Genomic DNA, 12,542 nt, shown 5'->3' with positions numbered 1-12,542 from the left:
AATAAGACCCTGCCTTATTTTCGTGAAAACACAGTATATACTGCAGTCCACCTATCTCCTAACCTAGCAGTTTCTCAATATTTGAACATCTTGTATAGCAGAAAACGGGCATATTTTTAATCTTCCTTAGGCAAAGACCATTGGCATTTTTCCAAGTCGGCTGCTTTAACGAAGACGTCCCTCCAAGCCAGTGATTTTTACGTACAGATGTCTGGGAATGCATAAGTAAAGTTTTGCCAGGCTTCTAATGACACACAGGTGAGAACCAGTGGTGGGTTCCGGATCCCGGTGCAACCGGTACCGTGCAACAGGGCCGGGCGTCCACCGCATGCAGCATGCTTACCACCTGCGATGCTCCAGCTGCTTAGCGAAGCATCGCACAGGCGCAGTACGCTCCGTGCGTGGAGGCCCCAATTGGCTCAAATACCAGTAAGGAGGGCAGGTGGGCCCTCCGAAGCACTGTACCGGAATGGTACTTGGTGCTCCCAGCAGGCATCGGTGCGCCATACTGGGGGCGTACCGGTCGTATCCCACCACTGGTGAGAACTCATTTTAAAAAGGGATTATTTCAGAAACGAAGAGGAGGAGGAGAGGTTGACACGATCTTGCTGGCTTTGTCTCTGAGTGTGTTCTGTGCTTCTTTTTCCCCCCCGGAAAACATTTAACTTCCAGTTCTCTACAAAAACAAAAAACTCCCCCTGCAGACAATGATGGCAACTTTCACTTAACGAGAGTTACCAAAAATTTAATAAAATTCAGCCAGTTAGGTGGGTGTCTTGACTTTAGGACCATTATGACATACAATGGAAATTCCGGGCTATGTTAGGGATCTTAAATTGAAGCCTAGCTGTAAAAGAAGAAACTAGTCTGTTGGATCCAGTGGTTTTTTTTAAATCCATAAAATAGGATTGGCAAGTGTGCAGCTACGTTGACGATACAAATTCAGAAGAGCTGAATGTGTGGGTTGGCCTGAAGAACCTGGATTATGTTGTGGCCCATCGGAGTTGTAGTAGAAGACATTGTAGGACAAGGATTTTTCCTTCCCCGGTAGCTGCTCGGTTTTGATCTGGGAATCTACCAGGTGCATGATTAAAAACTTGTTATACTTGCTAAGTGTTTTCCCCAATGGAATAAAACTCTTGAAAGTGTCTATTTTCAAAGGTGCTTTTTGCAAGAGGCACCTGGACTTTCTGTTTTTTCTTCGAAGACGTTTCTCTTCTCATCCAAGAAGCTTCTGCGCCTTTGAAGAAAAAAACCAGAAAGCCCAGGTGCCTCTTGAAAAAGCACCTTTGGGACAACCTTGACCTGGATCGTGGCACGACAAAACCGCGGTCCACTAAAGCGCGCCCGATTAAAGCGCGTACCTGACGTCATCAGCAGCGCGACAAATACGACCGTGGAGAAAAAAGGGCGCTTTAAAAAGCGCTTTTAAAGCAAGCCGATTCACGTAAAGGTAAGGTTTAGGTTTAGGGTTAGGTTAAGGGTTAGGGTTAGGGTTAGGTTAAGGGTTAGCGTTAGGTTTAGCGTTAGGTTAAGGTTTAGGTTTAGGGCTAGGTTTAGGGTTAGGTTTGGGGGGGTTAGGGTTAGATTTACGCGTTAATTTTAACTTTACCGCTCACAGCATGCTGTTTTTGTCGCACTGTGATGACGTCACGTACGCGCTTTCGTCGAGCGCGCTTTAGTCTACCGCGGTTTTGTGGTGGAACCGACCTGGATGACTGAGGATCACCATGGACATTTGTCTATTTTCAGTCTTCAGGTGACCAAGGGAAGAGAGAGGAGACCTATTGGTCACTGTAAGGAAGCCTCTAAAACAGGGGTCTCCAACCTTGGCAACTTTAAGGAATTCAACTCCCAGAGTTCTGGGAACTGAAGTCCATAAGTCTTAAAGTTGCCAAGATTGGAGACCCCCTGCTCTAAAAAATATCTCTGAGACTCCAAAGTGGTTTATTCTTGAAGGATATTCTTCAAAATCTGCTGGTTTAATGCAAGGATGTCTGTAAAAGTAAAGGTAAAGCTTCCCCTTGCACATATGCGCTAGTCGTTCCCGACTCTAGGGGGCAGTGCTCATCTCCGTTTCAAAGCCAAAGAGCCAGTGCTGTCCAAAGATGTCTCCCTGGTCATGTAGCTGCCATGACTAAAACACCAAAGGCGCACAGAATGCTGTGACCTTCCCATAGGTGGTTCCTATTTTTCTACTTGCATTTTTGACGTGCTTTCAAACTTCTAGGTCGGCAGAAGCTGGGACAAGTAACGGGAGCTCACTCCATTACTCAGCCCATGGGATTCGAACTGCCGAACTGCCGACCTTTCGGATCAACTAGCTCAGCCACTGAGCCACTGTGTCCCGCCAAGGATGCCCGAGAAGGCCCAATTAATGTTTCTCTTTATCCCTTCCTATTATCTGGTTCCACTAAGGAAGAAAAGTATAGCAGCAAATATTAAGTCAGCAAAATGGATCCCCAAAGTCTTCTAGGTAACACAGAAATAAAAACAGCCGGTCGTGTTTAATTACAAAAATTAAAAATGGTCAAAGTGCTAAAATTGGGGGGGGGGGTTTCCGCCTTGTGTATGAGTCTCAAGCTATCGGATGAAAAGATACAACGAGCTTTCTCCAAATCACAATTGGCAGCCTCTTCTCCATCATCAAAACTTCAGTAGCCAGATTGGAAAGCGGCAAGTTTCTTCTCTTTTTTCCCCGGTCAAAATACACTTTTCATAAATGTGTTGGGTGGAGTGGAGGAGCTGGAAACGTGGAGGATTGTTCCAGATCTTAAACTCCGCTCAAACCGACTCAAATTCTCTTTGCCAGTCAACGTATTTTTGACTTAGATTCTTAGCAGAGGGCTTGGTATGAGAAATGACATCGAGGAAGTCTTCGGTTGTGACTGTGTCCAGGTGAATCACTGGTAAGTTTCCACTGTCTGAAGAAAGAAGAACTCCAATTAGAAATTGAAATGCCGTCCAAAATTGGTCCGTGGTATAGAAAGGATTGCAAGTAAAAAGGAATTAAAGGTAGATTAATTAAGGTGAATAAAGATAGTAGGCCAGCTGGTATGTATTAATAATGGAATGTGAAATGATTATACCAGGTTACAAATAAGAAAAATATTAGTTGGGAAAGTTACCAGAGAAGAGGAAGAAAAAATGGAGGGGGAAGTTGGAAAAATGCCTAACAATATATATTTAAAGTTACAACATGAGACCAAAAATATGGGCGTTTAATGATATATAACTATAACAGTATTATGATAGCTGGAAACTTGTATCCACCTCACACTTTGGCCAAAAAAGAGGTTTGAGGGGTGGGGGGGGGGGAGAGGAAACAAATGGAATTTGTATAAAGGTATACCTTTAAAAGGAAAATTAATAATATGGAAAATAGTTTTTTAAAAAATATAATTATTAATGCCACTGATATTAAATGGGGTTTGCTAAAAGGAGGAAGCACACCACGTAAAAAGAGACTGGAAGGGAGATAAAGAGAGGAAAAGGAAGAGAGAGGAGACTAGAGAGAGGGAAGGAGAAAGGAGAGAAAGAGGAAGAGAAAGGTGTGGAAAGAGGAGAGAATAGTGAGAGAGCAAGGGGAAGTAGAGAAGAGAGGGAGGGCAGAGGGAAGAAGGGAGGTAGGGAGGAGGAGAGAGAGAGAGGAGAAGGGTTGAAGATGAAATAAACTAATAGGGTGTATGGAAAGCAGAAGAGCAAATAAAAATTGAAGAGGATGGCAAGAGGAATTATTATTGAATATTCAAAAAACGTTTGTTAAGATGTAATGGTATACTTTGGATTATATATATGTTAAAAAAAATAAAAAAACTTTTGGCCAAAAAAACCCCCCAAATCGGTTCACCAATGGTCAGGGAACTACACAGATCTCCTCTTCAATGGCATGTAACCACGAATGGGATTCAGCCGGTTCCCACTGGTTCGGGTGAACTGGATGCTAATTTTACATTCTGGTTCCCCAAACCAGTAGTTGCAAGGACCGGCTGGCTCCGGCCACCTTGCCTCTCCCCTCCCAGGAGTCTCCACGTGGCCTATTTTGGATGCCAGGTAAGAGCAGGGCCCGCACGGAGGCTCTGGGAGGACAAAAAATGGGCCTCCCAGAAGTTTGGAAACAGGCCCATTTCTGGCCTCTAGAGGGCCTCCGGAGCCCAGGGGAAGTCATTTTCTCCCTCCCGGAGGCTCAAGGAAAACCTCTGGAGCCTGGGGAGGTCCAAAAATGGGCCTCCTGGAGGTTCTGCAACCGGGCCCGTTTCTGGCCTCTAGAGGGCCTCCGGAGCCCAGGGGAAGTCATTTTCGCCTTCCCGGAGGCTGAAAGAAAGCCTCTGGAGCTTGGGGAGGTCGGGAGGGTGAAAACGCCCTCCCCCCGCCGTGGTGCAGGAGGCTGAGTAGGCCACGCGCACCATGGCCCCGCCCACCCAGCAACTGGGCAGAGAACCGGTTGCTAAAGTTTTTGAATAGAAGGGATGCCTCCGAATGAGACTTTCATACCTTCAGTCTTGTTCTGGTTCCTCCAGTTTATCCTACCAGTTTATTCTCACTTATCATTCTATTTCTATCTCATTCCCCAAATTGGTAGCTTCCAATGTGTGCTAGCCATTGGGTAGTTCCAGTCCAACCTCGCCCCAAATACCAGACTAAAGGGTTGGACTAGAAGACCTCCAAGGTCCCTTCCGGCCCTAGGATTCGACAGATAGTCCTCGACTTCCAACAATTCATTTACTGACCATTCAAAATTACAACGGCACTGAAAAAAAGTGACTTATGACCGTCTTTCCACACTTAATGACTATTACATCATCATCATGTGATCAAAATTCAGGTGTTGGGCAACTGGCATGTATTTATGAGGGTTGCAGGGTGCCGGGGTCATGTGATCCCCATTTACGACCTTCTAACAAGCGAAGTCAATGAGGAAGCCAAATTCATTTAACAACTGTGTTACTCACTTAACAACTGCAGTGATTCACTTAACCACTGTGGCAGGGAAGGCTGTAAAATGGGGGTGGGGGTGGTACTCACTTAACAATTTTCTCGCTTAGCAACAGAAATTTTGGGCTCAACTGTGGTCGTAAGTTGAGGACTACCTGTATGATCTTGGGAAGTTTTGTAGGAGAGACCAAATGGGAAAGGAGTGGACAAATCCTAAGTAAACCTGAACGGGAAACAGATGGAATGCCGCCATCTGCTGGTACAGATTTATAAGTTTATCATTTACCTTGATACGCTTCCTAGCTAACCTAGCTAAGACATCTCTGCTTGCTCCACCCTGAGTCTTCTGACCGAGGCTTCCCAAAATCACGAAGGCGACTCCTTGTCCCGACAAAACCCCCTTTTTATTAAGCTAATGTGGATTCCTCTCATTCACATCCAGCAAAGTCCCGGCAAACAGTCTTTCAAGGGTGAATTTACAAGCAGAGACCTTATCAGGCTTGGAGAGCTGCCAGGCCGATATCTTTGCCAGATATAGAATTGGAAAGGAGTCTCTGAGAGTCACGAACAAATTTTCACACTAATTAAATGAACTACTTGTCTCCTGCAAACTCCACTCTCCTTTCGCTCCTCTTTATCCCCTATGGGAGGGGCCATTCACTGTCCACCTGTGGCCTTGCTCCCAAGTCGACCCCTGTTCCTTAGCTGTTCCCTTGGTCTGGCAACTCTGCGCACAATGGGAACAGGCTCCAGCTGTTCCTCTGCCCCACTGATGTCTGACTCCGAAGGCAGCTGATAACTGTCGGAGGGCCCTGGCCCCTTCTCTGCCTCTGACGCAGAGCCCTCATGTGAGCCTTCCCCAGACTCCAGGACTGGCCCATGTTCCTCCCCAACCTCCTCCCTGTCTGAGTCTGTCACCAGCTTTGCTGGTGGGCCACAACACTGAGTACCTGTTCAGCTCGAACACGCAAGAGGATTTTTGCTATACCTGGCTGGTGATTTTCAAGAGCGCTGAAGATTTTTCTCACAGGGCGCATGGCTGCCTCTTTGCAAACCAACTTAATGTCAGATCCCGAGTAGCCTTCCGTCTCCTAATACACAAAAATGAAGAGAAAGGTGTGCTTACCTCCACAGAGGTTTCCCATTGCAGGTAGCTCTCAAGCTAGCATTTAGATTAAGAAAGGACGGAGAGGAAGACGGGCTATGGGGACACTCAACTAAACCGCACCCGATTAAACCGCGTCGCTGACGTCATCAACAGGGCGACAACAGACAGCGCGGAGAAAGAAGGGCGCTTTAAATAGCGCTTTGAAAGCAAGCCGATTCAACTTAAGGTAAGGGTTAGGGTTAGGGTTAGATTTAGGGTTAGGTTTAGGGTTAGGTTAAGGGTTAGGGTTAGGGTTAGGTTTAGGGTTAGGTTAAGGGTTAGGGTTAGGGTTAGGGTTAGGGTTAGGTTAAGGGTTAGGGTTAGGTTTAGGGTTAGGTTAAGGGTTAGGGTTAGGTTTAGGGTTAGGTTAAGGGTTAGGATTAGGTTTAGGGTTAGGTTAAGGGTTAGGTTTAGGGTTAGGTTAAGGGTTAGGGTTAGGTTTAGGGTTAGGTTAAGGGTTAGGTTTAGGATTAGGTTTAGGGGGGTTAGGTTTAGGTTTAGGTGTTAATTTTAGGTTTAGGGTTTATAGCGTGCTTCTGTCTCCGCGCTGTTGTCCCCCTGTTGATGACGTCAGCGACACGGTTTAGTCGGGCGCGGTTTAGTCGGGCGCGGTTTTGTGGTGGAACCGGTTTTTACATCAGGCCACTTCTGACACAACCCAAAAGGTCCCCCGAGCACATGGAACCAGTTCTATGTAGGGGTGAAATCCAGCAGGTTCTGACAGGTTCTGGAGAACCAGTAGTGGAAATTTTGAGTAGTTCAGAGAACCAGCAAATGCCACCTCTGGCTGGCCCCAGAGTGAAGTGGGAATGGAGATTTTGCAGTATCATTCTCCCGCCATGCCCACCAAGCCACACCCACCAAGCCACACCACACCCACCAAGCCACGCCTATAGAACCGGTAGTAAAAAAAATGAGTTTCACCACTGGTCCTACGGATCATATTATGATGGACAAGAGATTGGTGATGAGTTCATTTGCCACCAGAAGAGCATCAAGATAACATTACAAGATCTACAGTGACATCTACAATGTCCCAACTTGGCTGAAAGTGCTTCTAGATGGCTTCAGGAAGATCTCAAAGAAGGCAAGCTCTGCATTCTTTTTCTAAGGAATCTGCAATTAATTACCGTATTTTTCAGAGTATAAGATGCACCAGGATTTTGAAGACGTAAATTTTTAAAAAGGGGGGGGGTTGCACTCTGCAGACCTCCCAAACCCTCTGCAAGCCTCATTTTTTTGGGGGGGGTGAAAAACGGGGCATGCAGAGAGTTTGAGATTCCTGCAAAATGCTCCTGGGGGTTGGGGGGGACAAAAAGGAGGAAAAAACGGCATATTTTTCACAAAAACAGGCCTGTTTTTTTGCCAAAACCAGGGCATGCATAGGCTTTGGGAGGCTTGTAGAATGCTCCTGGAGGCTGCGAGGGGAGGGGGGGACAAAAACAAGAAAAAAATGGCCGCAAGCAACCGCAGAAGAAGTGGCCGCAGAAGAAGGAGATGCAGGTGTCAAGATGTGCGACACCTGGCAAGTAGGGAAGCTCCATCCCACCATCCCCACCCTAGCTTAAATTGTACCTCGCCCCTCCCCCTGCATCCTGGGGTGGGCAGGGTCTCAATTTGGGCTAATTTTGGGGGTAGGGCTTAATTTGAGTGCATGGGTTCAAAAAAACATAAGAGGGCGTGGGTCATATTTTTGAGGAAACACGGTAATAAGTCATATATTCTAAATCAGTGGTAGTCAACCTGGTCCCTACCGCCCACTAGTGGGTGTTCCAGCTTTCATGGTGGGCAGTAGGGCTTTGCTGTAACTTTGCTTTATAAATTTTATAAAGTAAAGTTACTTCCCTACTTTATAAATCACCATTACTGTGGAACCAGTGGGCAGTTAATTTTTTTTACTACTAACAGGGATACAAAAGTGGGCGGTAGGTATAAAAAGGTTGACTTACCCCTGTTCTAAATCATATGATAAAAACATCAAGTGGCAAATCATAAGATACCAATAGGACAAGACAATAGGAAAGATGAGAAGATGAAGAAGATGTGATAGAGAGAGATAGAAATAGAGATATAGAGAAAGATATGTGGACTTCTGTCCAGGTAATGATGATTTAATAGCTGACCAGCTGCTGTAAGGCTGTAAACCGAGATGATGATATGAGGATGTGTCAGCAGGGTTACTGCCACTTTAAGAAGCTGTATATATAAGGGAGGCCATGTGAGGACCTCTCCCTCTCTCTCTCTCTCTTTCTGTCTGTCTCCTTGTGTATCTCTCTCCTCGTATTCTATCTGCATTGTGGTTCCCCGTGTAGAGTTGAAGATTGATTGATTGATATTGCCTGATATTTGCCTAACACAATATGTAGGTGTATATATAAGTCTTGAATATAAACCACTGTTTGAAGGACAAAACCTCTGTGTACTATATTTTGCTCCTGGGTTGTCTCAAAATAGTAGTCACTCTGGCAACTTCAACTCCCAGAATTCTCCAGCCGGCTGTCCACACATCTTAAAGTGGCCAAAGTTGAGAAACTCTGCTCTATAGATTCCTTGACTCCTCTACAAAGGTCATTCATAAGGACCCTGGATAACTTGGGTGGGTTTCTTCCTCACCTGGCTGAGCAAATTATAATCCAGTTCCGTCCTCAGCTCCACTCCTCCACTGTTGCTCACCGGGGGAAGCCAATGCTGGATCATGGTTTGCCGGGCTTCTTGATTTGGGAGGTCAACCAGAATCCTCTTCTCCAGTCGGCGCAGCATGGCATAATCCAGTTCCCTAGGAGAGAATAAGGAAGGCAGATCCTTGTTCTACTAACAAGAGGATCTCAGAACTCTTTCCATCAAGTATAAGTCATAAATGGTTCCTGAAGAAGCACCAAAATTAGGGAAGGATCAGACACACCCAGACCAGAACTGATCCAGTAGAGACAAAGCTTGTTCATATGAGCATGGTGTTATGGCCCGCCAGTGGAGCTGGCAGCAGAGTCGGACAGTGAGGAGGTTGGGGAGGAGCATGGGCTAGACCTGGAGGCTGGGGAAGGCTCGGACGAGGGCTCTGCATCAGAGGCAGAGATGGGGCCGAGGTCGTCTGGCAGTGATCAGGTGCCTATGGAGCTAGAGAGCAATGAGGCAGAGGAACAGCTGGAGCCTGTTCCCAGTGTGCGCATGCGCAGAGCTGCCAAAAGAAAAGAAAAACTCAGAAATCTGGGTCGACTTGGGGGTAAAGCTACAGGTGGAAGGTGACTGGCCCCTCCCACAGGAAATAAAAGAGGAGCAAAAGGGGAGTGGGCTTTTGGAGGAAACAATTCGTTCGCTCAGTCAGACTCATTTCAGGAGTGTGAAGACCTGTCCGTGAATCTCAGAGACTCTGTGCCGCCCAGTCTTTCCTTGCACTTCCTTTGGAAAATATTTACATGGCAGCTTTCTAAGACAGATAAGGTCTGTAGTCATAAATACTCCTTTGAAAGACTGTTTGCCAGGCCTTTGCTGAGTGTGAATGAGAGGAATTCACATTTGTTTAATGAAAGGAGTTTTGTTGGGACCAGGACTCTGCCTCGTGCTTTTTGGGGAAGCCCAGGTCAGAACACATGGATTCGCTTGAGCCAAGATTTGATGTATGAATAAACCATCAAGGTGAACATACTAATGATGGCGTGTAAGCTTATGCATGATGCTTTACAATACAGCCAGTTCATCCTCTCTGTTTTCAGTCGTCAGGTGTAGAGTTGTTACATCCTGAAAGTGTGTGGTAACTAGAGCAGAGAAGCAGGCTGGCTTTATCCAATGCCAACAGGCCATTGAAATAGGACTTTGCTTTCTGACAAGGGGCAAAGGTTGACTTACAACCTTTTGTTTAATGAACTTTCCAAGTTACGGCAGCCCTGAAAAAAGTGACTTATGACTCTTTTTCACACTGAACTACCATTGCAGCTTCCCTATGGTCATTTGATCAAAATGCAGACAATTAGCAACCGGTTCATATTTATGACGGTTGCAGTGTTCCGAGACCATATGATCCCCTCTGGCGACTTTCTGACAAGCAAACTCATTGGGGATGCCAGATTCTCTTAACAACCGTGTTCCTAACTTAACAACCGCAGTGATTCAGCTACAGGTAGTCAAACACGTTACATATTTGCATCCCATAAGATCACCCAAGTTTATTAAAATGAGGTCTAAAGTCAGAAGGGGCGTAAATTGTAAATAAAAAAGTTGTTTGGAGTTCACAAAAGAGATAAACCAGACCCCAATTTGTACTAACGAACTTTTTCTTATCTGGAGCTAGTCTCCAGCTTGTTTATCAGTTTAGGAATGTGAAAAACTAATAAACCTGAACATCGTTTTAAAAGAAAGAAAATAAATTAAAATACAAAGTAACTACTGTATTTTTCTGAGTATAAGACGCACCTTTTTCCCTCAAAAAAGAGGGTAAAAATCTGGGTGCGTCTTATACAATAAAATAGCAGAGTTGGAAGGGACCTTGGAGGTCTTCTAGTCCAACCCCCACTCCAGACAAATGGCTATCCAACATCTTCTTAAAGACTTCCAGTGTTGGGGCATTCACAACTTCTGGAGGGAAGTTGTTCCATTGATTAACTGTTCTAGCTGTCAGAAAATTTCTCCTCAGTTCTAAGTTGCTTCTCTCCTTGATTAGTTTCCACCCATTGCTTCTTGTCCTGCCCTCAGGTGATTTGGAAAACAGCTTGACTCCCTCTTCTTTGTGGCAACCCCTGAGATATTGGAACACTGCTATCATGTTTCCCCTAGTCCTTCTTTTCATTAAACTAAACATATCCAGTTCCTGCAACTGTTCTTCATATGTTTTAGTCTCCAGTCCCCTAATCATCCTTGTTGCTCTTCTCTGCACTCTTTCTAGAGTTTCCATAACTTTTCTACATCGTGGTGAGCAAAACTGAATGCAGAATTCCAAGTATGGCCTTACCAAGGCCTTATAAAGTAGTATTAACACTTCACGTGATCTTGATTCTATCCCTCTGTTTATGCAGCCTAGAACTGTGTTGGCTTTTTTGGCAGCTGATGCACACTGCTGGCTCATATTTAAATGGTTGTCCACTACGACTCCAAGATCCCTCTCACAGTTACTACTATTGATACAATGAATACAGCATTTTTGGCCTCCCGAAACCCTGCCCCCTTCGCAAAAATGGACATGCATAGCCTTTAGGAGGCTTCCAAAGTGCTCCTGGGGACTGGGGAGGGCAAAAACGAGTGAAAAATGGGTCATTTTTTGCTCATCTCCCCCCCCCCCCGGGCCCCAGAAGCACTCTGGAAGCCTCCTAAAGGCTATACATGCCATTTTTTTAAAAAACGGGCCCGTTTACGTAAAAAACAGGCTGTTTTGGGGAGATCTGCAGAGTGTAAAAACGTTTTTTTTAAAATTTGCCTCTTCAAACTCTTGATGTGTCTTATACTCCAGTGCGTCTTATAGTCCGAAAAATACGGTATGTTAGTTAACAAATTACAAAATCCATGTTATTTGCTCCTCAGCAGGGAAGCCATTATAACAATGACAAAAAAAATATCTCAATTCACACACACATAGATCTTTGGGGTGGGGGACGGGATGATATCATTTTCTGTCAAATCAAACAGATCTCAGGAATAATATAGCCCACTGCGTGGAAAGTGTCTTGCGCTGTGATCGTGAAAACAAGGATTTGGACTAATTTCCTCCTTTGTTACTTTTGTACTGTAGGAAGTTAGCACCCACCCTTCTCCTAGGAAAATGAGAAATTTTAGGAAATATTAAAAGGGCAGAATATTTCCTCTAAAAGGGAGGCAGAAACAGCCCTCCCCACAACTTGGTCAATGGACCATTAAGGCCTGACCCAGTCTATTCTACATAACAAAGATCTACCTCCTTCAGGCAGAGCCATAGTAGGAATCCCAAAGCCCTTTCATTTACATCATCACCTAGCAAAAATCAACCAAGCTTGGGACTCAGGACAGCCTAGAGTTGCCCCTGCATGGCCCCATGGGAGTCTGACAGCCAATCAGAATACAAGTTCAAATTCAAAAGCCCAGATAGGGTATAAAACCCGAGACATTCTCAGCATCTCTTCCCTTTTTCCTCCAGGGTCTCAAACCATGTGCTTCTCACCATTAAAACCTTTCCAAGCAACTTCCATGAATCCAATGTCAGAAGTCACTTTTTGCAATGCTGTTGTAACTTTGAACCAGTGGTGGGTTCTGGATCCCATTGCAACCAGTATGCTGCAATGGGGTTGGACATCCACCATGTGCATGCGCATGCATACTTAATGTCCGCCATGTTCCAGCGGCTCGGTGGAGTGTCGCGCAGGCACCGTACGCTCCATGCATGAAAGCCCCAATCAGCTCAGATACAGGTAAGGAGGGTGGGCACTCCAGAGCACTGAACTGGAATGGTACCTGGTGCTCCTAGCAGGTACCAGTACGCCTGTACCAGGGCGTACCGGTC

At 45.5% G+C, this 12,542-nt stretch overlaps 1 protein-coding gene across 2 annotated transcripts in view; it reads right to left on the bottom strand.

The window, feature by feature from the left end:
- Positions 1-2,488: 2,488 nt before the first annotated feature.
- KATNAL2 (katanin catalytic subunit A1 like 2) overlaps positions 2,489-12,542 on the bottom strand; it is a 59,625-nt gene continuing 49,571 nt past the window's right edge. For both annotated transcript variants that reach the window (XM_087715302.1, XM_087715304.1), the window contains 3 exons: positions 8,696-8,858; positions 5,924-6,026; positions 2,489-2,924 (listed from right to left, as the gene is read on the bottom strand). In XM_087715302.1, coding sequence (XP_087571428.1) covers positions 2,785-2,924; positions 5,924-6,026; positions 8,696-8,858 — 406 coding nt within the window. In that variant the 3' untranslated portion in view covers positions 2,489-2,784. The remainder of the gene's footprint in view (positions 2,925-5,923; positions 6,027-8,695; positions 8,859-12,542) is intronic.

This window comes from Thamnophis sirtalis, unplaced genomic scaffold (assembly GCF_051295495.1).
Source record: "Thamnophis sirtalis isolate CommonGarterSnake01/CBP01778 unplaced genomic scaffold, rThaSir2_p1.2 scaffold_5, whole genome shotgun sequence".
Classification (NCBI taxonomy): domain Eukaryota; kingdom Metazoa; phylum Chordata; class Lepidosauria; order Squamata; family Natricidae; genus Thamnophis; species Thamnophis sirtalis.
This window is presented reverse-complemented; position numbering and strand designations above follow the sequence as displayed.